At 50.4% G+C, this 26,297-nt stretch overlaps 1 protein-coding gene across 2 annotated transcripts; it reads right to left on the bottom strand.

Annotated features, from left to right (window-relative positions):
• Positions 1-1,428: 1,428 nt before the first annotated feature.
• On the bottom strand, positions 1,429-26,119 carry FBXO31 (F-box protein 31). Of its 2 annotated transcripts, XM_068693010.1 has the most exons (10): positions 25,709-26,119; positions 19,194-19,265; positions 17,354-17,440; positions 13,395-13,471; positions 11,893-12,060; positions 11,120-11,194; positions 9,768-9,877; positions 8,861-9,014; positions 7,928-8,295; positions 1,429-6,757 (listed from the first exon to the last, which is right to left on the bottom strand). In XM_068693010.1, exons 1-10 carry the CDS (start codon positions 26,082-26,084, stop codon positions 6,535-6,537), a joined length of 1,710 nt encoding a protein of 569 aa, XP_068549111.1. In that variant the 5' UTR covers positions 26,085-26,119; the 3' UTR covers positions 1,429-6,534. The 2 variants fall into 2 exon arrangements, with proteins under 2 accessions (XP_068549111.1, XP_068549112.1); XM_068693011.1 differs by lacking the exon at positions 17,354-17,440.
• Between the last annotated feature and the right edge of the window lie 178 nt (positions 26,120-26,297).

The following is a 26,297-nucleotide window of genomic DNA, read 5'->3' as shown; positions in this document are numbered from 1 at the left end:
CAGGGCACCAGGGCCAAATTTCTCTCTGCTCGCAGGGCAGGTGCTGCAGCGTGCACCCCCCAGCAGCCAACACACACAAAAAGAGGCTGGCAGCTGGCAGCAGGGAGCTTTGAAGCCTGCTGCTGCCCCCGCATCCTCTCCATGTGCCCTTCTGGCCCCGGTGTAAGGTCTCCAGCAGCAGGGCTCACGCAGGGAAGTGATTTTTGGCCATGCATTTGTCAGCGTGAAGGAGGGAGAGCCACCTTTCTGTGGTCTCCAACAATAAAGCTTTGTTTTTAGAAATGAGCCAAGTAGGAAAAACAAATCACCATGAACGGCAGAGGCAGCCCCAGGAGGAGGAGGAGAAAGACGAGCTGGAAACACAGCGCCCACGCCAGCGAGGGACGTGGCTGTCACAGCAACCATCCTCCCAGGGAGGGGAAAATTCGCCCTCCCTCAGCCTATTTCCAGCTGGGGGCACTGCCCCTTGCCAGCTGAGGTGCTCGGCTTCACCCTGCTCAGCACCAAATGCCCAAACCTGCCTTGGAAGGGGAGGGAGGGTCACAAAAACCAGCATTTGGGAGCTGTGTGGGGCTGGCGTTCAAACGCTGCCACTTCAGGATCTACGCTTGTGCTCCTCAAAGGCCAACATCTGGTGGGAGTTAGGGCACGTTTATTAGAAATGTTTTACTGTTTTCCTCTGCTGAGGCTTGAAAGGCTGCGGGGTCGCGTTTCGAACACTTGATGTAAAGGATGGGGTCCAAAAAATGAAAGGGGAGAGGTCACAGGCACAGCTGACTGCACTCAAGGACCCGCAGCCCAGCCCTCCTGCCTGGATTTAAGCAGTGGCATCGCGAGGGCAGAGCCAGTTCCACATGAAAAGCCCACGTGTGAACTTCAAGAGCTGAGAGTTTGGTGCTCCGTTTCCAAAACTTGCTCTCAACAATTCTGCCAAGAAACTTACTGGCAGAGGCAAGCCGTGAGGCTGGAAGCACAACTCCCAGCTTCCGAAAAACGCTGCCAGCAGCACTGGGGCCACATGCACGGACCTGGGGGCTCCTCCAGATGTCTTTATGAACACCCAGACACAAGACCCACAGCGTGAGGGTGAACAACTCCCCAGCAAGTCCAAATTCTGCTTTTTCAGCATAATCACTGTTTTGGAAAAGGAGGGAGAGCTGGGCACCACGTGGACCCCAGGAGAGGAGCTGTGTGTGGTTGGGGTAGGGGTAAAAAGAGAAAAAGGACTAGGAAAGAGGTGGGATTCTGCAGCTGAGGTTTGTGCCCTCCGTGTGCTGGAGGTCAGGTTAGCTGCTCACCAAATAAAAGAACAAGGGAGAAATTAACTCATCAGGAGACAGAAGACAGGGTGCTGCACAGCAGGAAGGCGCAACTCAGCCGAAACCTTTATTTGGAATAAACAAAAAAAAAAAAAAAGAAGCACACAAATGAGTTCACAAAACCTTTTTTTTTTATTATTATTATTTGAAACTGGAAAAGGCTCCTGGGGTTATAATGGTTAGGTGTAAAAGTAACACACACGTTTTGCTCAGCTTTCTGATAGCTGGGATGAAGCAGGCCCAGCGTTGCAAAGTCCCGTCTGGCTTTCGTACAGCCCCGTTCCTCTCACACCCACAAACAACAAAAAAAAAAAGGGCAGGCAGAGCCCCAGCCCTCTGCTGGGGGAACAAGCAGGGCAGGCGAGCTATTTAAACTCCTCTTATCGTGTTCCACACAGAGGGTTGGGGCACGAAAGCGGAGGTGTTGGATGTCAAATGGCATTTGGGACAGAAAAGCTCACGTTCTCCCCCTGCGCCGCCCTCCGTGCGAGGCAGGGCTCTGCTCTTTCCTCCTCATTTTTAGTAACAGCCACTTCGGAGAGACTTGTTTGCACGCCGAGCCTGCTGGAGGTGCCCAGATTAGTCCCTTGGTGTCACGTTGAAGCGCTGAGTGCAAATACACACCACCAGGGCACGCCTGCTCAGAGGAAGGAGCAGCATCAGTCCACGAAAAAAAAAGTGCAGCTTGCTTTAATTGAGCTAACGAACGCAGCTGATCCGAGTGCTCTTCTTGAAAAATCAAAAAGGCTGCAATCCAAGCGAAAACCGGAGTCCTACATTTTAATTCAGCACAGAAAAGGTCGGTGGCACTCACGTGGTGGTGGCTTATCTCCCCCTGCACAGCCTGACCATGTCCATGTCCCAGCAGGGCATCCTCGGGCAGCTGAACGCAGCAGCAGCTTGCTGGCCACCCGAGCAAGCAGCCACGAGACAGTCCATACATCATCACCCCCTAAATTAGCAAGCCGAGGTTATACCACCCATTTCCACACAACACCCAACACTCCCATGAAGTCCCACTCATTTTTTATTAATAAAAAGCAATACAAAGCCGTCCTTCTCTGAAAGCAAACACTGAGCTGCCTGCTTTTTTTTTTTTCCCCTATATTTTACACCTCCTAGCAAGCTTCCACATGGATTTGCTTTCTCCCCAGCACAAGTTTCCTACTTCATTGCCATCTCAGTGGCTGCCGTGGAGGCTGGTAGCCAAAGCTGAAGTAATTCTGTCCATCCTCCTCCATCCAAACAAACACCTGGCGAGCCCGTGCAGACTGAAATAGGTCTCCTGCAACCACAGCGCTCGATCACGGCGTATTTATAGCTCTGAAATCAGCCCCAGCACAAACAAACTGGGTGGATCTTTGATGCTTCTGTTTCCCAGCTGGCCAAACCCCCGTGTTTTGGCAACAGAGCACGCGCAGCTCGAGCACGTCAGTCACTTGCTTAATGCTCCTAAATTAGAATTAAGCCCTAGGTCCTGCTGTGGTTATTTGGGCAAGGCTGCTCTGCAACCTAATTGGAAAGGCTTTTCTTCCCAAATCCTTTCACCAAGAGGTTTCTTAACCCCGACAAGGTGAGTTCCACCTTCCCCAGCATCTGGAATCAAGATATAAAGACAATTGTCTCCAAGTTTTTCTACAGAAGGGCACAGCAGCAGCAGAAATTGCTGCTAGAATTGCTCGGCTGGCAGCATCCACCACGAACCTGGGCACATTGCTAATCCTGCCCATTTTAACAATTCACCTGCAGCTGCCAAAATTTTGCTCCTCCTGCTCATTCCCCTCTCCCAGAGCTGAAGTCAGGACTCCCCGTGGCCTCATTCTGCTTTTCTGACACAAACAGATCCAAAGGACCCATCATAGGCGCAGGAGCACACAATATTTATGCCAGTCTCTCCAGATTCACCATCCTGCCAGCTTTCCTCGCTCAAAGCGGAGAAAATCCGGCTCCTGAAATACCCCCCCCAAAAGCCTGCAAGGCTTTGAGGAGTAGAAGAGGGGAAGGGAAAGGAACGGAGAAGCATTAATACCAAATTTGCTCTTTTTATCTGCCTTTGCTCTAGACAGAATAAAGCCAGCGTGTACTAGCAGCTCTGCCTCTAATCAGGGCTGGCACACTGACATTTTGAGGCCAGGCGGCACACCACAAAGGTGCTCCTACAAAGGCAGAGCTGACGTCTGAGCGGCTCCCGCAGCACTCCCTGCCTCTGCAAAGCCTCCTCCCCGGGGCAGACAAGCAGGTCTGGCCTCCAGAAGGCAGATCCTGACCTCTGCCAGCAAACAGGTCCAGGAGTGACGAGCTGGAAGCAGAGCAGAGGCACAAGACGTGCAGAGAGCAGCCCGACAGGTCCTCCCCCTGCACAGACCTGAGCAAAGCACTCCTGCCATCTGCTGCCTGAGGGCTCGCACCTCCAGCAGGCTCCTGATAGAAAGGAAAAGGTGAGCTGCGACTTGGAGAAGCGTTTGATGGCACGGCGGGGAATCACACCCACACCTCTGCACGCTCAGCAAACCCGACACAGCAAGCTCAGGGAGGAGAGCAACAAAAACGGCTGGACTTACAGGGCTGGGACTCAGGGCTCCGGCCAAGCGCCTGTAGCGCATCAGGACAGGCTGGGTTTTTAAGCTGAGAAAGCCAAAACCTTGATTATTAAGTCAGTCATGTAAAATTTCATTTTCATCTTTATGTTTTTCAGGTGAGCGGGGATGTTGAAGGAAGGAGGAACCCACAAATCAGGACCATAGATAAAATAGCAATGGGAGCAGAGATGGTTTTAGGACAAGTGATTAAAACGGCTGCCCAAAGGACCTCTCTCATCACCTGAGGCTCTCTTAGGAGAGCCCAAAACAGCTTTCTCACTGGCTGCACCAGCCTGGCACCGAGCTCCAAGATAAACCAGCCACCCGTGTGCTAAACAGGCTCCTAATGTCTTCAGGTATCCCTGATTTGCATAACGAAGCTGGAAACTTGTGTCTGCGGCATTAAGCACGTGCTTTTCTCCCTTACACAGCTCATCAGCCAGAGCAAGAGGCTGAGGTGCCCCATTTCAGCTTCAGCTCACCTCTGCCCGTGTGCCAAGGCTCAGAACCGCCACCCTGCCTCTCCCTCCTGCAGCTCTCCTGGCCCCGCGTGGGGCTGGGCTGAGATCCAAGCCGACTCTTCCCTCTGCTGACACCACCAGGAACACCTCCAGCAGGCTGCACAAAACCAATTCCTCAGAGCTCGTTCACCAGAAGGGCAATAGCACTTCAGCTGCTCACCTGGAACGCAGAGGCAGGATTTCTGCTGCTGACGAGGCAGCAGGAAGCAAAGAAAAAAGCGCCCGAAATCACCTTCAGATTCTCAGAGGCTTGTGAAACCGTATCCAAAGAGACAGGAATTAATCCTGTGACTGACGTGACCTTCTGCTCAAAACCCCTGCTGGAGACTCGGCTCTCACACAGCTTGAGGGAACACTCAGAGCCAGAAATGGCAAAAAGCCCTTGTGAGAGCGCGAATAAAGAGCTGCTCGCAGCCCGCGGAGCCAGACAGCGGCCGAAGCTTCTCCGTAAGAGGGGGCCCAAATCCTCACCACAAGGCGTGTACAGACACATTTATAAACCCAAACCTGCAGAAGATGTAAAGACGGGGTTTTGTTAGACAAACCGATGCAGCTGGTATTAGGAAGAGACGTGTAGTTCACCCCCACAGCCAGAGAAGAACTCCAAAGGATTTCTTTCTCCCACTTGCACCCACGACCTTCCTTCCAAGCTGCTCTCACACAAGGACCCCGTCACCTCTTCCTGCACAGGATTAACAACAGAACGCACTGAGATGGTTTAAAGCACAACTCACAGCTTGCAGACTAGCACTAGCCAGGATTTTCCTACGGCACACTGCTGCAAAGGCCGGTCTGTGGGGAACGTGGCTCCCTCGGCAGCAGCCCACACCTCCCAGCAGAGCTCAGATCTGCCACGGAGAACACGGGCATCATGGAAAGAAATTAAGCCCAGGAGCTTTCTGTGCAAGGAGCAATCATCGGGGATGAAACGAGCACAACTAGCAAGGGAACAGAAGGGTCTTGTGAGCGGAGCAGCAGCACCAACCTGTCAGCACCGACCGTAAGAAGCACCAGAACAAGCCACAGCAATGTACAAATTCCTCATCTTTCCTTCAGACTGTGCAAGGCAACCTGACACGAGAATGACACCTAGCTGGGGGCACGTCAGCACCAGTGACATTGGCACTTGCTGCTACCCACTGCAGGCAGGAGTCAAAAAGGCTGCATTCGGGCTTACTTCACTTTATTTTTCCTCCTTTAGGTTTTCAGCCCCATTTTACAAGATCTAAGAAGAACTTTTCAGGTACAAAACCAGTTCTGAGTGCATCAGCTCCTGCAGCTTACACTCATTTCCAGTTGTGTACCTCCAAGAAACAAGAATCCTCTCCTCTGTGCTCAGGGAGACCCCCAGCTGCAGGGACAGCACGGCCACCAAGCTCCAGAAAAGCCAGGACAATGCCACGTGCACTGCCAACCTCCTCGCTGCCACGCTGGGGGAATTTCTCAGAAGGAAACTACCCACTCTGATAACTCAGCCACGGATGCAGGTACACTAAAGCAGCCCCTGCTGATGACGCTGCACCTAGAGAAAGGTTCCTGGAGAGGAGGATGTGCTTTGTCACCACCGATGCAATCGCTCGTTAGGCAGCCAGCCAGCCTGCAGCAGGGGACCAGGCAGGTTGTCACGAGGGTAAAGCAGCTCTCCCAGCAGGACAGATTGGCCAGGAGCACAGCAAAGGCTTCAAAAAGTCCCCTCCCTGAAGGAGGGCTCGTTCATGGGAGACTGCTAATGGTCACAGCAGAGGGTTTGTGTCCATCCATTCGATTAGATGTTCTCTGATCCACCCCTGACCGTGAGTTATTTTTGTTGCAGCACATTCTTTTTGCAGTAACAAAGCTCAATGTCCTCCTCTGCAGGATCCCTTCAGCTATACAAAGCTACGTTACAGACCGGGTACCAAGGACTGCTGGGGAGCAGTGTGGGGTGACAGGGAGGAAAGGGCAGTCACGGATATTTTAACAGGGATGTGTACATTTGGGGTAAAAAGGCTTTATTAAAAGTGCATGCTTTTTTTTTTTTTCAGAGGTACCGAGAACGAGGAATCCCCATCCCATCTTGGCTGGGGAGTGCAGCAGCCTTCGCAGCCCCTAGCCCTGTCCATCACACATCACCCGTCAAGTAGCCAGCGACTGAATATTCCTCAGCATTTCATCAAAAGCCTCCCGGGAAGGCGCTTCGGCGTTCTGAAAGGAGACCTTGATCCGGCTGTAGAGACTGAAGGACTTCAGCTCCAGCCAGATGAATCCAAAGCGATCGTCGTCGAAGAGAACAAAAACACCCGGGGTTCGCTCGGGGCTGGTGAAGCCGTGGCCAGCAATAAGCCCCGTCCCATAAAAGCTGCAGGGAGAGAGGAACAGCAAGAAAGAGTTGACAACAGCCATGAATACCTAATATTTAATAAAAATAGTAATAAATAAATTAATAAAAACTAAGACGAAGCCATTGCCAAACGTGCTGACAGGTGCTACAGAGCAGGGAGTTTATAAAATCACCCATTTCTGTCACACAGCACAAAAAACACTGCAGAACCATACAAAGAAAAGAAAACCCTGCATTGCTATGTACATTCATCTGTGCCTTCTTGAGGCTTTTGCCTTCTGATCAGCACCTGCACCCCATGGATGATTTTTTCTGTAGTTCAGCCCAGTATTCCAGCTGAGATTTACTTCTGGGACTCAAAATTCAACCTAGGTCCAGAAATCCTCACAGAAAAGGAAACTCATGTGGAGAGGGTGACCAGAGAGGCAAGCCTTGTGACAAACCCAGGGGAAGGGAGAGAAAGAAAATCTAAAAAAAGAAAAATCTACCAGGAGCTGGCGAGGAGTAAAGGTCAGTCTAACCTCCAAGCAAGCAGCAGGTGGAGCTGGGTTTTATTCAAACACAGCTTGGTTGTGACAGCAGGGGCCTGCTGGGATTAACCAGCTCTTGGTAGGCTTTTCCACCAGCACAGATGTTTGGCTGAAGGTCACCTGCCTGAGCCTCAGCTTTCGGGCTCTTTTTCCACACTTCATTTAGCGTGCTGCTACCTTGACTCCAGGTCTCACTCCTCGAGGCTCTCTGAGCACTTGCACCAACTGCTTGCGGTGCTCAGCACCTTCCAGAGCCGGCAGCAGACGCCAGGGAGGGGTGGGAGAGAGCACCGTGTTCCCACAGCCAAGGAACACAAATGACACGCAGGAACAGGAAGCAGCTCCAACAGATCTCCAAACATATGAGCCAGGCGGCTCTTGGAGGAAAACAAAAAAGGCAAAATACAGGAGAGGAGCTATTTTGAGAAGTTAACAGGATAAAGATCTACCAAGGAAGCGGAACTGGAGATGAGAGCACGATAAGAAAGGATCAAACAAGAGCATAGGAGATAAGACAGCAGAGGAGGAAAGCCTGAGCATGACAGGCTGGGAGATCTGCGTGCAGGTAAAGCACAAACAAACACAGCACGTGCCTCAAAGGTCACTCTTTCCATTTCAAAAAGTAACTGGCACAAGTAGGCTATCTTATATATATTACCAAACTCGGCAGGTCCGGGGATAGTCTTCGTTCCTTGATATGACTCCCATGGGCAGCACAAAAGGCTGGGAAGCTGGCGCCTTGTCCTGGGCTGCCCCCTCAGCCCCAGCTGCAGTCTCTTCTCCCTCAGCACCTTCTCCTCCTCCCTGGGGCTGAGCAGCGGGCTGGGAGGCAGCCTGCTGGGAGCGGTCCTCTCCCTCCTGCCGCTGCTCCTCCTCCTGCTCCTCGCGCCGCACCTGCTCCTGGACCTCAAGGACGATGCGGGAGAGCTCGCTGAAATCGCGGAGGTTCTCAATGTCAGGGAGCCGCAGAGGGTGCGCCAGGTCGATCTCCACGGTCTGCTGCCCAGCTGGGATGTTGGGATCTCCCTGGAGAAAGGGAGCAGCAGGATGGTTGCAGCCTTACTCTATTCCACTACCGCCACATCGGCAACAAAAGGTATCAGGCTTCGTTCATTGTTCCCTGAACTGTCTGCATCTCCCAGAAAGAGAATTTTACATCACATGCTACAAGTCTGGCTGTACTTGCAAGGATGAAAAAGTCAAAGCAGCATCTGCATTTTGCCACAAATCCCCTCTGTAGAGAGGAAGGAGCTCACTAGCCTGGCTGGCTTCAGTGAAGAGCATCTAACATTTGGTACCTGCTCCTCAGATGCACAAGTGATCTCCAGCGACCTGCTACCAGCTGCTCTCAGAAAGCAGCTGGTAGGGACAGAACAAGGAGAGAGAGCCAGGTAGCAGCATGAAAAACCTTGCAGAGTTCATTCTTGCTATGCTGCACATGTTCAGATTCACTGGTGCCACCAACACCCATGAGGAACAGGTTTTGGGGTGGCAACACCTGATTACCTTCCAGAGACCTCTCTCCTGTGGATCCTGGCATCAATAAAACAACGTTTTAGTCAGCAGCTGAGCAAAAGGAAAATGTACTCACGGTGATTTTAGTCCCCTTGGCTTTCCTTCCGTGAAAACTCAACATGACAATCTCCAGCCCATGGCTCCCGTACGTCCCCTTGAAGAGACCCGGCTTTATAAGGTCATCAGGGCTGCTAGGAGGGAGGTAGATGCGTCGGTACGTCAAGCAGTTGCTGTGGAAAAAAAAAAAAAGGTCAGGAAGGTTAAAGGAGTACCCTTGGAAACGAAGAACGTGTTTGCAGTCTGCTCCTTTATGCTGCTTTGGGTCGTCACTGAGTCAGAGGTGGGATCTGTGTTTTCAGCACTGCCAACGAGCTTCACAGATTTCACTCAGATGTATGCAAACACACCAACCCTCCACTTCCCTCTATCAGTGCTTGTTAGCACACCAGGATGCTTCTGCAGCAAGGTCACGGCAAACCTCCCCACTCCCTGGCATTTCTGGAAAAGCAAGGAGTGAAGCAGATTTAAATATGTGCTACAGTGAGGTGGCTGCTATTAGAAGTTTGGCGTGACAGTTAAAGATAAAACAAGTTCTCAGGGACTGTGCAATTTCTGTCTAGTGCACTACCAAGCATACTGTTTACTAACAAGGAAAATAAGCAAAAAGCCCCTTGGGATCACAGATATTTTCTCTGTCTTCAAATTAAGCACTGTTAGATGGCTCAAAACCATCTTACTGCGTATAGCTATTTTAAAGAACTCAGAACTTTATTATTATTGATTTCATTACATTTAATCTCTCCAAAAATAGGGGACTGTGCTTCACTGTATCTCTGCACAGAGCCTGCAGACACAGAAACTACACAGGGATGTTCCTTTGGCTGTTAAAGGTCACTGCAAGCACCCCATTTTCAGAAGAAGTGATCTAATGTGGTCTCGCAGTCGCAGCAGCCTTAATCCCTAAAAAGAGCTGGTGCCCTTACTCATATTGGCTGGTGTAGATGAACTTCATCAAGATGAGCTCCTGCATGTGTTCGTGGAAGATGTCTTCCAGAGTCCGACCCCATTCTTCCCGTAGCCACGTCCGGAATTCCTGCAGGAAGACACAGGTGTTGGATTTGAAAGAGGGGCAGTACCCCAGAGTGACCTCACCACAGCAGCACAACTCATGAGGTGAGCCACAGAGAGAGCACGTGCTCTGACAGCATATTGTGCCCGGATTTGGGAACAAAATGCTTAACACAGCCATTAGGGTAACTGCCCTACACCTGCAAGGCCCTACACAATAAAGATATGCTTCCCTTCAAATAAATCTCAGGTAGAGCCAGTGCGTCTCCTCAGAATAAAAGCATAAGCATCGTCTGTTACTGCGAAGCAGCTGATCTACTGTTTATGTCCTGACCTACCTTGCAGAAACCCGTTTGTGTGCCCAGAAGCCCACTCCCCTGCTCTGTCCTGGCACGTTGAATATAAAAGGGGCAGCTTTTGAAAGGCACTGAAGATTTAGGAGGTTAAATCCTGCTGATATAATAACAATGCATCTAAATCCAAAGGGTCCTTCGAAAAAGTCTCCCGAAGTACCTCCGCACCAGCTCTGACAAGTTAATACCCTAACATGAGTTAGCACGATAACAGCTTACGCTAAGATAGCAGCCTGCCGAGTGATATCCCGAACCTGCTTTATCTTCTAAAGCCAGATCCTCCAATTACCATAATGCCACACATACTTAACGCAGCGCTTTGGAAGTATTAACGCATTTCTCATCTGCTGCAGAACCAGCAAACACTGAACTAAACCTTCCACCCAGCTGCTTCCTGCTAGAAGGCAGACACCTCACAGCACATCTTCGGAGGAACTGACGTGTCATGTTTAGCTAGCTGGGCTCCTGGCAGAAAATTCTGCTACCTGGAAGATTTTATTAGCTGACAGTTTCCATCCTGACACCCTGCCATGCACTGAGGTAAGGCAAGGGTCTCCACCCAGGCATTCTGCAGGTGTAACGATGAACTGATCTCATAGATTGTGACCTTAAACTGCCCCTTGGCACAAACAGAAAGGGTTCCCCAAGACCCTGCAATTCTTTAAGTGTGGCAGATTTAAGTTTTGATTCAAGTCACAAACAATTCCACTCAAACAAAAAAGCTCAGAGTAAATCAGCCTGAGGCTATGAACCTGGGTTTTCCAATGTGTTCAGATAAACAGAAATTGGAACCCTGAGGACCATCTCTCAGATCCCAATATTAGCTAAGAGCTCAGATAAGGCAGCAGTGCTTTATCTTCAGAGAGGAGGCATACAAGCAGCCTTAAGCCAGGCTCTTAGCAAAGCACTCTTACCTCTTGCCTTCCCCCTGACATCCGATGGTGATCTGTCTGGTTGCATTTCGTGGAGAATTCATCCTTCTTTACAATCTGTAGTTAGCACAGAGGAGAATTTAGGTTACAGACCTGATTAGAGATGCCTAGGGATGATGTAGCTAAGACTGCTTAGAGTACATGCTTTACAAAACAGGTGTTACTGACTTTGGCACAGGAGAGATACCATTAAGTGATATCGAGTGCATCAGCTCCAGGATAGAGAAATAAAAGCAATAAAACCCCAGCGCATTCTAATGAAATTCCTTAGTTTCAAGTTGCTTCTCTATTTGAGCTTTCTATTTTAAGGAAGAGGAAACAACCCCTCAGGAAGCTTTTCAAAGCATTCACTGTGCTGAACGGATGATGCCAAGTCGCCTTCCCACAGTCTCATCTTAGTGCTGCAAAACCAACCAGGTCTGCATCCCTGCTTGGACACGTTCAGCAGCTACACAAAGCCTCTTTGTGTATCCTTTATCTCAGCAAGAACATTTATCAATGCCCCCACCCAGCTCCAGTCTTACAGCAGAAAGCACAACAGCCTTAATGGACAGTGAACAAACTCAGAACAGGGAGCAGCCCCTACAACTTGGAAGACACAATGAGGACAAAGCTGGAACCCACACATAAAACAAGGTGGTGAAGCCACATCCTTTTAAAAACATGTATTTTATATTGAATCTACTTCTAGATCCAAGGTGTGTGCACACATTGCCCCTAGGATACATGAGGTGTAAAATGCTAGAAGAGCTCACCTGGATATGACCATTGTGAGGCCCCTTGTGACCATACATACACTCAACGGTCGCACATTTCCTCTCCATGAGATGAATCCTGAAGAGAGGTTTGAATCTCATCGGATCATCCACATGAGGGTCATGAGGTGGCAAGTACATCCACCCGATGATGAACAGGCCATCTACCTGCAGAGGGACATAAAACAAGTCACACCACGTCAGCATTGCCCACGTTCTGTGACATTTGCAGCAAACAAGTCCGGGGTCTATTCTTCAATCAGGGCAGGAGCTGCAGAACAGCTTGCTGCATTTCCAAACTGCTTTCCAGCAATTAAACCAGACCATATGCACTCGCAGCACACCCTCGGTGAAGAGGGAGAGGGTTTCTTTACGAGGCTTTCTGCACCACCGGAAAATGATCAGGCTTTTATTACCGCAAAGGACTTTGTGACGGATGCTTGGAGCGCAGGATCCGGAGAGGGAGACTGCACTGAAGAGACCACACAGCAAGTCAAGCTCTAATTGGTTTGAGAGCTCATGCTGGCAGATACTCACATGGAGTTCTGCTTCTCATGATTATCTGTGCCTTTTGGACGAGGAATTATTTGGCTCCGTTACTCACAGACAGCGCAGGAAGCAACAATCCCCTCTGCTGAGAGGTACAAGTGCCAGCCCTCTTCCTGCATGCCTAACAGAATCCTTCCCCTCCAGCCCTACAATTTCAGAGAAAAAGATGTTTTCTAAAGAGCAAGACGTGAGACAAAAGCAGAGCAGTGCCACAGAGGCACGCTTGCCTTTATAAGGTCATGAAATCATGTAAGCATTGGTGCACTTGGCCACTCTAACACCAGCTCACAGAACTGACCCTTGCAAAACCCCACAGCTGCACTGGCCCTGTTATGTTACGGTTCAACCTGTCACCTACTGAGCCCTGGTGCAAAGTATAAGGGCTTCAGGCAAGCTTCTTGCCCAGCTCTCAACAATACAGAGAGAAATGTTGTTCATTAACTGCTCTCCCCAGCAGCACCAGAAGTGGCAGGCTCCACAGGTCTTGCATCAGTACTGCTTTATCTGATGCATTAGGCTTAGGCACTGCTGGTTAAAAAAATGGAAAACCACAGGAACACAAGTGCAAAACCCTTTGCACAATGCTCAGCTGTAGGTGAAAAGGTGAAAGTGATGGGCTCAAGTCTCTGCTGTAGTCAAAGCAGAAGGAATGGCTTCCCATGCCAGCCTCTGGAATATCAGCATTAGCCCAAATGAAGCCTTGCCCTGAAACATTCCTCCTGTTTTTGTTTGTTCCTGTGGCTGTGTGGCATGCAGCTGAAAAATAAAAGGACTGAATGCATAAAGGTGGTGATGATCAAAGGATCCGAGAAGCAACCTCTGGGAACACGTCATGAGCTTGAGTGGTGGCTGTTCAGGCTTCTTGCTACCACGCAGATGGCAAACAGGACTAGAGAGTGGCACACAAAAGGCTCCCAGGCCTCTACTCCCAAGCCCCAGACCGAGGTACTCACCACCACGTTCAGCAGTCCCCCATAGGGCCCGATGTCCGGCTGCCATAACCCCAAGATGTGGCGGTACCGGTGCAGCACTAGGGAACAGCGAGACACTGAAGTGAGCACATCGAGCTAAGGAAATCAGGATTTAGGGAAAAGAAAGAAAAAGGCAGGCTACCACAAACCGCACACAACGTTGCCCAAATACCCCCCCAGCAGCCCTGACGAAGGAAGTGAAAGCTGGTTACACCCAGCCGCAGCGAGGAGCTTCTCAGCTGAGGCCTCCCACAAGTTCACACGGATTTGAGGTTCTCTGAAGCTCTGCCCCGCTGCAGGGGCAGGATTTCGTTTCCAGGACTTGACACAACCAGATACCTCAGCAGGAACAACCAGAAAGCTTTTGCAACACGGTCCTGTTGATGCAAATCACATGCCATACCCAGAGCTAAGAACAAAAAGTATCTGCCACCTCCAGCTACCAAAAACACACTCGATGTCTCAGACTGCAAAACAACAGAAAATAAGGACACAAAGGCAGCAAGGGACAGGGAAATTCAAGTATTTTGAAAGAATTTCCCCTCCTTGCAGAGACAAACCTGTCTATAGCGTTGTGTCCTTAAAAGCAGCCAAAAAAGAAGGTCAAATATGAAAGTTTTTAGTAAACAGGATCTAAAGCCTACAGAACTACCCTAACAAAAGCCTGGAGATGCTGCTTGCCTCCACGCCTAACAACCACAGCCATGAATTCTGTCCATATAACGACCAGCAGCCTCCATACAGGATGATACACAGCCTGGCATTTTGTGTGGGGACAGCAGGGTGCACATTATTTCTAAGAACACAGCAAGGAGACACCACACCGGCCTTACAACACTGCTCATGGCCAACTCAGAAAGCCACAGCAACCACTTTTAACCTACAGAACAGGCTGAGCAGTGGGTTTTGTGTCACATCACTTTACAGGAAGAGCTGAGATTCAGTGCAGCTTGGTTCCTTTAACTACCCAGGACAGCAAGAACCGTGGGGATGTTTTTATTGCACCGAAGCAGAGAACTTCCACCGAGGTTTAGGACAGCAGGGAGGGCTGTCCGGACCTGCTGCCAACTGGCCCGCAGGAAACTTTTTCCAGTGCAGTAAACAATTTAGGACCGATGGCCTGGTTTCACTCAGCAAGCCAACTGCAGCACAAACAGCACGGAGGCGAGCAGGCGAACCACATTCCCCGTCTCCTGGTCTCGCTGCAGCAGTTACACATTAATAACTGGTATGTGTAAAAGCTGTTCCACCCGCCGCAATCTGCTTGCTCCACCCTGTCCACAGAGCTGATAAAACCCAGCTTTTTTTTTTTTAATTTTTAGGGCAGAAAACTCGATGCTAAGCTATCCAAAGCAGGGAGTATTTCCCTCATTCTCCCCCAGCTCCTGCCTGAAGCCCCCTGGGAGCTGCAGCCAGCGGGCTCTGCAGGAGCAGGGAAGTGTTTGCCTGGCAAGGTGAGCCCTGTTTTTGTTCCCTCTGAGCAAACAGACGGCTCCAGGAGCTACAACAGGTCTGGAATCGTGGCTGCTTCACGCACAACCCAACTCACCAGCTGCCCCGGCACCTGCAAGCCTGGGGCTGTGGAGGAGGCTGGAAGAGCTGCGCAGCCTCCAGAGGAAAGAAGTTACGGGGCTGGCACTTAGCTAAAGGCCTGAACAAATGGAAAAGCAAAAGCCTGACTCCATTTTTCTGGCTGTTTTTTTTTTCCTGCTGTAGTGCCTCTGGGTTCCAGCTCTATCCACAGCAGGGACAACCCGTCAAGCTCCAGCTCTGGCACTCGGTGGCAGGAGATGGATGGATCTGACAGCTGCTTCCCTCCCCACTCCTCGAAAGAAAACAGCGCTTGGGTCTTTCTCCAAGGCTTTCCTCTGCTATGTGCACTTCCAATTCTTCTCAGTCCTGAAGGAGCCTCTCGCCTATCCAAATTTCTGAGCCCACGTCCTGCCAAATGGAACAAAAATACATCCATGGGAAGCTTCAGTGCAACCCCCACCCAGCCTGGGCGTTATCCACATTGCCGCACAGCCCTGCAAGCTCTCCAGATGAAAAAGCAGCTTGAATCCAGCTGGGGAAGAAGGGCTTAGGAAAAAAAGCAGTGAATGCCCAAGCTCCCAGCCGCAGGAGGCTGCTTAGGAAGGGTCCGACGCCTGTGCTGGCCACCAGAGTCAACCACAGGGCAAGGAAGTGACACTGAGCAGATGCAGAGCAGGTCCAAGCAAGCAGCACAGAGCTGGCACACCACAAACACCAGCGGGATGAACAGACAGGTTACAGCCCCGGAACAGGTTATTAAAACAGGAGCACAGTAGATGCTTTCATATGCTACTGTTTTAATTAGATCTTATTACATTACCTGTCTCCAGGTTTGAGGGTAATAAAATAAAATTAAAAAACAGGGTTTTTCAATGAATTCTGCAGCTTTTAAAGCAGAGGTGGCTCGCTTTGACTGGAGAAGACCTGACTTACTGCAACTCAGGCTCCCGGGATGCAGCAAGATACCAAGACAAGCAGTTACAGCCCCCCAGCCAGCAATAACTGCCCTGCTAGTGGAAGGAGCAAAGTGTCAGCCCTCACAGAAAACCCCGAGGAAAGTGATCTGAGCTGACCTAACGCTGCACGAACACGAACTGGGGAGCACTCACACGCCAAATCCTGGCAGCAGACTTAACACACAGGTGGGGAAAGAGGGAAACAGGCAATCACATCGTAAAACGCACTGGCTGTTCCCCAAGTAATACATCAAGCCCCTAAAGGAAAGAGGGTCAGACTTCAGAAGCTTGGGGCTGCAGCTGAAGAATTCACAGCTGAGGGAACAGCACAAAATGCCATTTCAGGGCCACCACAAACTGCACGCTCACAGCAATTACCCGGGTAGCAACCTACAAAGGAAGCCCAAATCCTGAGGGGCAGCTTTGGAGGAGCCTCTCCATCCCCCCCAGCTCCTGAACACGGCTGGTGCTGACGGGCAGGACTGCCAGAACTACAAATTCCTGCTGAGCACTGCTGCTGCTCATCTGCTGTGACTCGCAGGAAAAACACCATCATCGTGGGCTGCTGGAGATCATCTGTGTGGCCCATGCTCAGCTGTCTTTGGCACAGGCAAGTCTAAACAGCAGCATCCACTCCGCTTGTTAGCATGTGTGGAAAAACTCCATTCCCAAGCAGCAGTGAATTAGTAACCTGAGTTTGCAGAACTTATTAATTACCCTCCCCCTGCGGAACAGGGGAAAGCTGAACACCCCCTCCAAACACCAAGCACTCCAGGCCTCCTCCAGGGATTTAATCTGATCACTGCTCCCTCCAACTCCTGCAGAGGACTGAGCATCAGACTGAAAGGTTGGGTAATCTGCCCTAAACACGGAATCAGGAGGCAAAGAACAGTTGACCCACAGTAGTTTCTTGACTGAGATCAAGAATGCAGATCACAATCTCCGAAATACCAACAGTGTTTCCTAGCGAGGGGGGTGGTGGCTGAAAGGATTCAGTGTGCAGGGATGGAATTAGTATAGGAAGGGCTGTGGGCCTGAATGCAGCTCATCTGGATCGAGACGAGGCTTTTTGCCAGTCCAGAGTTTATTTAGGCTTGCTTTCAGAAGGCCTGACCAGTGTATTTGAATGCTTTCTAAGAAAGGGGCAATGCACAAAGAGCAGAGCGAGTGCTCCTTGACTGAGTGTTCTTCCCTGACCCTTCTTTCTGGGCCTGGCCAGGACAATATTTTAACCTGAAGCATTTCAAAAGAAGACCTCACTGTGTACCCTCCTCACTCCAAAGGGTCAGACCACTCCACTCATGAGCAGCAGAAAGAACTGGCTAACAACGCCCTCTGTACAGCCCCAAGATCCACCCCAAAATAATCTGCTTATAAAGCAAAAAGTCACACTCCATGCAGCATCTCGTGTGTGCTTAGTGCAGGAAGCATCAACCAGCAGGAGGTACGTACGGCAGGTGTAAACATCTCTGTACTCCATGTGCTCGTAGTCGGGAAGGATTTTCATAAAACGCCCCGACTTCACCCGTGGGTTTATACCTGAACAGACACAGCAGGGTAAGTACCAGAGAACTCAGCTCCACCGTAACCAGCACGTAACCTTGTGAGCAGGCTGGGCCAACTCCCTTTTGGCTTTACTTCCAGCTGTGGTGCACCAATTTGTCTCCATCAGCCCCAGCCTCAAGCCCAGACAGATAGTATTACTTACACACAATTTAGTATGTTCAAGGTTCCCTCAGACAACATTTACAACTGGCATCCAGGGAAGTAAAAGTGAAATCAGGGCCCCCAGTCTCATCTCAGGACAAGTAGCTACATAGATGATAGCCTAGGTGTTGCATTAATCATGCTCTCTAACACTTAAGCTCAGTCCCTCATTTCCCACACTAGTTCCTGTAGAAGCATGCTCAGTGGGCAGAAAAGCTTGTGTGAGTTCTGCCAGTAGCCCCAAATTAACTCTTCTGCAATTAGAGAGGTTTACAGGACAGCAGAGAAAATGGGGCCACACCAGCAGGAAGCTGTTCTGAAACCACTAATTGTTTGCAACAAGGTAAAATGTTGAGTCTGAGCAGGAGAGCCAAGACAGTGCATCCCCCAAAAGCCAGAAGGAGCTGCCAAGCACCCTGAGTAGTGCTTGGCCATTCCTAGCTAGCAGCCAAGCTAGTTAGGATTGCTGAACGGGTAAGGGCACAGTTCTTCTTCAGAAATGCAATGAAATCTATCGCAGAGGTGGTCCTCGTGTCAAGTGCAGCTCTTTGCAGACAAATCAGGCAGCTCCCTTTCACGTGCACAGACAGGGAAAGAAAGGCAGCAGGCGATGAAGTAATTTTGCCTGTGGATGCTCAGCGAGTCTAACAAAGATGGGATTAAAACCTAGAAGTTCTTCCCTCCCAGCATGAAGATCAATGCTTGAAGTCATCGCTGCTTCAAGGCTCAGCAAATAAAGCACATGTGGAAGTGGATTTTGGCTCTGAAAAGCCCACAGAGACTTCTCGTGATACAACTCGGGACAGTTACTGCTTTTGCTACATAAAACAGGACCTGATCTCAACAGCCAGAAGCCACAGTTCAAGTGCCACAGGTTAAATTTCCCTTTTTATCCCAAGGACCACAGACCCTTACAAAATTCGTGGTGGTGCAACCAAGATAACACAGCCCGACAGTGCTGACACGGGAGCTCTCAGAGCCATCAGCTCAGCTTCTGACTGCAAAGGACCAGATTTGGGGATGGGGAGACAGTTTCTCCTCTCTGATGACCCTGCTCCCCACTGTAGGACTGTGTATTTATCTTGCAGAAGGCCTAAGGAGCTGGGGTCCCACTCACAGCCATCCCTAAAACACAGACACTTCCTTCAGGAGCAGCCCAAAGTCACGCTCAACCCCTTTACTGACTGCTCTTTCCCTCTGCTAGCATAATGGCATCCTTCCACTGAGATCAAGACTTTGGTACTTTAGGGTATGGGCAGCCTGCAGCTATGAAAAGTATCAGTTAATCCTTAGCAAGATCTGAAAAGGATAAAACAAACTGGAAAGACTGAGAAACCTTCATTATGCTCTATAGGGAACTTAAATTCCATGCGTTTTTCCTACCAAAGGAGTGGGGGCCATAGATATCCCATTTCTTAGTATTAAATAAAATCCCAAAGATGTTAACTTTACAGACGCCCTTGCCATTAGAAGGTAATTCTGACTAGCTTATTCTGTCAAAGTTTACTAAATATCCAACATGTCTGTGGTTTCAGAGTTGGTACTAAGCAAGGACACGCGGATCTGCGCCAGCTCTACCACTTACGTTTGGCATACACATCTCGGCAGGACACCCCGGTGATCTCCAGCTTCCGCAGGTTCTCACAGACGCCGTATTCTGCAACAACACAGGTAACATAGCTCAGGCACAAAAATGTTTGCTACCCAGGACCTCCACATCTACTCTTTGAGCAAAAACGGGATCTTATTAGTACATTCTTGAAAGCTGCAACCTGAGGCCAGGATCTCGTTGCTCTTCTGGAGAGAAAATGGAAAGCTGGATGTAATTTCATTGCAGTTTGGGATCGGGAGCCTAATGCATTTTGCAAGCAATGCTCGCCACAAACACACCATAAGGAACACACAAACACCACAAAATTACAGCAGCTTACACCTAGTCTGGGAAGGGTGTGAAATGTGGAAGACGTACTCGTTATAGCTTGGAATGTCTGCTCATTTAGATCAAATCATGGTCGTGTGTAGTAATTATTTACTTCCACCGAGGAACCCAACAGAGAAAACAGCTTATTAGGATCCTAAGGAAAAGGTCACAGACTTTAAAAAGAACGAAACGGAGACATAAAACAGGCATCAGCGTGTACAAATATGGTTACACTGGAAAGCTGATCAGATTGAGATGGGTCTGTTGTACGCTCGAACGACTTTGATTGCTTACAGAACGCCCTCAAAACAAAGCAATCCAGAGACCTTAAAGGCAACTTTGAAGCAGAAAATGAGATCATCTCATTTTGTTTTCAGGAAGTCACTGAACTTCTAAGAAACTCTAAGGAAAGAAAAAAAAGCAAGCACTCAGTGCAAGAAATCGTTAGAAGACCAGAGGGAGGAAATGAGAGGAGGGAGATCCCAAAAAATCATCAGCAACAAAAAGCAGGCCGCTGCAGCAACCCCATTAGCTCTCCGTACGGCAAGCTATCCTCCTTGACATCAAAGACATCCATCCCCCAGATCAAACAGCAGCTTCCCCCAGCAATACCAAACACCTGTCAGACATTTGATACGAAAGCAGGGCTGTGAGACCCTCATCAAACCATTAAACACGGAGCTTATCCTCAGCTGAGCCGCCCTGAATCAACAACCACCCAGCAGGGCTGCCAAACACCGCTAACCTGCTGCAAACTGGGACTTCATCTTCACAGATGAGCACAGCAGAAGTTTCCCTGAATGAATTCAGCCTCATTCAGTCTATAAATACCCCGCTTGTGGGACACGATGATAAAGCACCCACGAAGCTCACTGTCAGCCTGCCTCCGGGGAACGCGCGTCCTGCGTGACATTGCTTTGGGGAAGCAGCAAGCTCGATAAAACAGCAGGCAGAAGGCACAAAAGCACTGCCCTTTATTAAAAGATGCACAAGCCCACTGCAAAAGTCCTGCTGACTGCCACAGAGGAAGCTCTACGTGCACCAAACCCAAGGTGGGCTGAGGAGGCACAATTAGGCAGCAAGCAGACAGCCGAGCCTGCAGGAAAGCACATCCAGCCCAGCACAAACAAGCTATTTAGTGCTGGGCTACTGCCAGCTGACCCTGCATGGCCCTTCTGCAGATCTGGGGAAGCAGAGCTCTGCTGGAGGCTGGAAATTTAGACCCAGCCTGCAGTCATCCCCTGTCTGCCCTTCCTGCAGGGTTTTGCGAGGCTCTCAGCCGCCAGCCTGCCTCCGGACACAAGCGGGCATGTGTCTGGGAATTACATCAAAGGGATGGAGGGAACAGTATGTTTCCTCAGCTGATCAGAAAGCCGGAGATCTTCTAAGGTGACAGCAGCAGCAGGGTGATAGCCTGCTGTTTGTAAACAGCCAGCAATTTCCATGTAAACAAATGTTCACCTGCGAGATGCGTGCCTTCTGCAGCAGGCCTTGCAGCTCGCTTCAAGTCAGCGTCACTGAAGGTATTTATACTGCATCAGAAAGGGAGGAGACACGCAGAGGATCCTGCCCAAATGGCACTTCTCCACGTTGCCGACAGCAATACCAGCACAGTGACATTCTGCTTTCCTCTAGAAGGTCCTGACTCCTCGCAGCATTTTCCCGATTAGATCTGTAAATCACTTCAGCTGCAGTCCCAGCGCAGCTCGAGGACAGACTGACTTCCAGCAGGCACCTCGAAACAACTGGCTGCAGGGGGAACGGGGCTGAGGGGAGAGCTCTGCCCCAGCCTCATGCCCTTGACAACCTGCAGGGAAATCTCCTGAAAGCAAGAACCCCGATAAAGTCGCATTTGCTAAGTTCTGCAGCTGAAATCCTTCCTGGAACGATTCGGTGTTCTGTTCAAGCTCCCTTCAAGGAAAAAAAAAGACAAACATCGATATTGTTCCACACCATTTGACATTAAACCCAAGGCTTATAAAAAAGGTGTCATTAGAAAACAATCTCACTTGAAATATTCACTCATCTCCTTTTGCAATAACTAGGCCTTACTGTTTTGCTCAGCAAACCTGACTGCAAGCAGCCGAAACCCCAGACTGATGGCTTAACTCTGGGTAAGTGCAGCAGCTCAGTGCTTCTGACTCATGAGCTGTTAACATCATGATAGCTGCTTGATGAGAAAAATAAATCTCTCGGCTCCCAGCGCCTACAAAAATTCTGAAGGTCTTCAGCAAGAAAGCTGGCCCTTTCTTTTTAATCCAGAGGACAAGAGGGACGTAGAATTACTGGTAGGTAGAGCTTCAAGAGTTACAGAAAAATAGAACTGGTGAGGTTTTCTTTATAAAGAAGAAAGCCTTTTCCCAGAAAGCCACAAAGGACTCGTGCTTCCTAAGGCTTAACTGCACTGAAGAGGAATTTCTGTTAAAGAAACACCTCGGTGCTGCAGCTCACTGAGTATTTTAAGGAGTTAACAGCCACAGAAATTCACACAAGAATTTTATACGGTTAGAAACTGCCTGCTTAATCCTGCTTCAAAAACGGGGCTGGAAATTGGTTTTAAAGTCCTTGCTTGCCCAGCTGCAAAGTCTGCTTTACGAGGTTTGCAACGGGCTCCTGGAAGACCTGCCAAACGTGGTGACAGGGTGCTGCTTCCACAGCCACGTGTGCTGGAATTTAAAGGACGTGGAAAGGTAGCCCCCACGTGTAACGAGCTGATACAATCTTCTGGACATAGGCAGTGTTTTCACTATCTTAAAAAAAAAAAAATAAATACACAGTTTTTCTGAGAGCAGCTGTTGGACAAGTAGTCCTCTCTCCCTGGATGCCAAAAACACGTTCTTTTTTATATAAAAAAACAAACACTGTCAACCAGTGTAGGGAAGAAAGCCTGTACTCACACCAAAGATCAAACCACTGCTTTTCCTTTGTGTCTTCTCAGCATGGCAATGCCAGAAAGCTGCCCCGAGCACTGCACGTGGACATCTGTAACTCAGAGGAAATGAGGATGTCTGCAAGGGCTTGACACACTTAGGACTGCTGGGTTTCAACTGTGCCCTGACTAATCAAGTACTCTAATTAGCCCCGGATAAATGCACGCTTACAGAAGGCACAGAAACTTACAGGATTATTTTAGCCACCATGAAAACAGGAGATTCTCAGGACGGCATCCCTGAAATACCGGGGGGACAAATTTGGAACCGGCTTCTTGTTTCCAAAGGCTGAACTATTGGATTAAAATACACGGGATGCTTTCCCAAACACTTCCCCCAGGGGAAGGCTTGTAGTTACCACTGACACGCTCTGCAACTGCAAACAAGGAGCTGACCAAAAGGAGTCATGGTCTGCAGCAAACAACAGCATCTGTGGAAACTGTAAAGGAAAGAGATGGGGAGCTTCAGATCTACATCTTAGCAACAGACCTGAGACCCTTTGCAGGATGACTGCTGTGCACTGCCATGGCAGTGAGAAACAGCAAACCTCTGGCTTTTAGACAGCTCCTTGACAAAGAACATGTTAAAAGAGGAAGAAAAGCCTACCACGGTTCACCAAGGAAACACCACGCAATGCGTTAACCTCACACGAAGGGAGTTTAAAGCCTCGTGACTCATAAAAGCCACTTTCTTATTTACTAAGGCCACAAGAAAGAGTTCCTCTTGTGGGAGCAGTTGCATGCTACACTCCTGCATGGATTCTCCAGAGTCTTGTAAGACCTAAACTCCATCCAGCAAGCCCCTCTGAGGATACAAACCAGATTTTCCTGCCCAGGAACCTCTGTCTATAAGGCTTGCTGAAGGCTAGCGTCTCTAACACCTTTGGCTGACACTTGTCAGCAGGTTCAGAAGTTAATGGAGATGCTTTGGACAATCCAAAGCCTTTTCAGGCAAGTTCTGGATCTGGTTACTGTGAACAGCTGGGCTGTTTCCAGGTGTGGTTACCGATTAAAATCAACTCTCAGATGTTAATCAAGGTAGGTCAGGCCACGAGCAGGGGTGAAGCGTGCTTTAATTCTGCTCCCACTGCAGAGATCAGCAGCCTCCTATTTATAGGACGCATGAAAGCCACTGCAATTCTCTTCCTGCCAAAGAAGCAATTCAGAGACATTGTTTACCCCAAGCAGTTGCAATGATAAAAGGACAACAGTCCGAACACAGCCACGCCAGTGTTACACAACTGCTGCTGGTTAGTCCCAGCGCTCTCTTGGTTTACAATCAGCAGCACAAGCCACTCCTTCCCTTTCCAGACGAGCCCTCTGGGTGTTTGCAGCAGCCACAACACGTTTGCAGGAGTATTCTAAAACTGAGACAGCGCAGGGCAGCACAAGAGGAGGGCACCAACTCTCAGTGGATTGAGTGCCCCAGCAGATTTGGGCAACAGCCAGGCCTTCCCTCGCACCCAGCGCTGCTCCTGCCCGAGACAAGGGTACAAGGTGGTTGGCACTCGTGCTCTCGCTCTGTTTCTAGGACCTGCAGCTTCACAACTAGACACGTCATACTAAACTCAGAGAGAAACAGGGATATGATTAAGAACTGTCCTTAGGTAGGAAGTGCCTTGGTTTTGTAAGAGATTATAAAAGGTAAGTAATTACATCTGTTGTTTGACTATCACATAGTCAGTGCCGTACTGCTATATGGAAATACAGGTCAGGATTTCTAGATTTTAAAGGGGTATTTATATAATATTTTACATTTTTATAATAAGTCCATATCTGTACCCAGGTAACTGAACTCCCCAGGTAGTTGCACGCATTTGAACACAAATTAGCTGAGAGTATGCAGCAGTACCACTGAAATACAAGCACAGAAATTAACTATAAAATAGGTTCCTGAAATTGTGACCAATTTTATACTTACAAATGCACACATTCAAAGACACAGTACTGCCACGATGGCAATTACTTACATGTGTGCAGGACTGTGCAAAGCACTGAGAACTGGTGAAGTTTTGAAAACCCTTCATCGAGTGCACAAACCTGCATTAGCAGAGGAGTACAAGGGAAGAAGGATGCTGCTTTATTAGCTGGGCTCCACAAAATGCTAAGTTATTGGGATCATCCCATGCTGAACGAAGAAATAAGAATGCTTTGGTGCACATTGTCTAGGCAGAGCCTTTGTACTGCCCAAGGGTTCCTGGATAGTGCTGATAAAGCAAGAATTCCTCCCTGCAAGGTTTAATGCACTTGAGCACATCCCACTGCCTACAGCAGACAGCCATTCTGCCATACCTACATTCTTCATCCTCATGCCCTTCCTGGTGTTAAAAACAGAAAGGAAATGACAAGGAAATGTGTGTGACTCCAGGAGCTGGCAGCAGATGCACCTGGCAGGACCAGGCTACGAAGAGAGATGGATGAGCGCAGCAGGACAGGACTTGGAGGTGGGATTAACAGCCGCTGGATTAAAGAATGGGACAGAGTCATGCTGACGGGAGGTAAAGGTAAGGAGTAAAGAGTAAGAATTGCAGCCTAATGGTAGCAGGACACACCAAGACACAACATGTCCCCTAATTTTTGTGTTAATGCAGCACCCTTCCGAGATGCTCCCCAGGAAATGCACATGCAGAGCAGGAGCCCCTGGGATGCCAGCACAGCACATCCTGAGGCAGGGCAGGACGAGCAACCCTACCCAGCCTGCCCGCCTCCTGCAGACACAGGGGGCTCCTCGCATCCCCTTTACGCAGCCCCCACTCCCCAGACTCCCGGCTGCACGCCCAGCACAGCCTGTCTGCAGAGTCTGCTCCTTCCCTATCCCTTTAACCCAAAATTCCCCCGTCTGCAGGATTTGTGTAGGGCACCACTGGGTGAAGGCAACGTCTCCCAGAGCCTGGCTCTACCCACCCCTCATCCCAGGGACCCCCCCCCATTTTGCTACCCAGGGGCTCACACCCCACAGCCTCCTGCTCCTCGGGGGCTGCACCCCAAAACCCAAACCCCAATCCCTATCCTCACACCCCCTGAGGGCTCCCGCCCCACAACCACCTCCCCCGTACCCCTCATCCCTCTCCCAAATCCCCACCCTCAAACCAGGCTCCCCCAGCCCCCCTTACCCCCCCCCAAAACCCCCAAACCGGACTCCCCAACCCCCCCACATCCTTCTACCCCCCCTCAGCACCCCTAAACCGTGACCCTACCCCCCAAATCCGAGCCCCCCCAGCCCCCCGTAGCCCCCTCCCCAGGGCGGTACCTTCACGGCAGCGCCGCCGCCAGATGGTGTCGGTGCGGAGGATGCGGCGGAAAGTGGTGCAGACCCGAGCCAGGCTGGGCAAGTCGGTACCGGGCAGCGAACCGAAAATCTGCACCAGCAGCTCCGGGGGCAGCTCCAGCAGCGACAGCGGGGCCCGGCCCGCCTCAGCGGGGCCCGCCGAAGGCCTGGAGCCCTCGATGCGCTCCGTCTCCTCATCGTCCTCCGCCGCCACCGCCACCCCGGAGTCCACCTCGGGCTCCGTGTCGGTGTCGGGCTCACTGTCGCCGTCCCCTCCCCGCCGTTGCTCCCTCGCCGCCCCCCGCCGGCGGCAGCCCCGCGCCGGGCCCACGCCGCACAGCCGGGCGCACACCGCCATGGCGGCCGCCGCCGCCGCACTGAGCCCCGGGGCGGAAGCGCCGGAAGGGGCGGGGCGGACAAAGGGCAACGCCCACTCGGCGCGGATCCGCCAATCGGAGAGGGGCTCGCGGGGTGTGGCCACGCCCCCCCCGGCGGTAACGGGCGCGCGGCGGCCGTTATCGCCTCAGGGAGGTGTGGGGCGGGGAGGGGAGAGGAGGGGGGGAGTCGGCCG

Source organism: Anas acuta, chromosome 10 (genome assembly GCF_963932015.1).
Source record: "Anas acuta chromosome 10, bAnaAcu1.1, whole genome shotgun sequence".
NCBI lineage: Eukaryota > Metazoa > Chordata > Aves > Anseriformes > Anatidae > Anas > Anas acuta.
This window is presented reverse-complemented; position numbering and strand designations above follow the sequence as displayed.

What these genes read in the sequence shown, in the direction of transcription:
- FBXO31 (XM_068693010.1), bottom strand. Translation starts at nt 26,084, where the DNA reads ATGGCGGTGTGCGCCCGGCTGTGCGGCGTGGGCCCGGCGCGGGGCTGC. An exon ending in GCGGCGGCGCTGCCGTGAAG is followed by an intron (nt 19,266 to 25,708) that starts GTACCGCCCTGG and finishes GTGTTGTTGCAG; the next exon opens with AATACGGCGTCTGTGAGAAC. An exon ending in CTCACAATGGTCATATCCAG is followed by an intron (nt 11,195 to 11,892) that starts GTGAGCTCTTCT and finishes TGCTAACTACAG; the next exon opens with ATTGTAAAGAAGGATGAATT.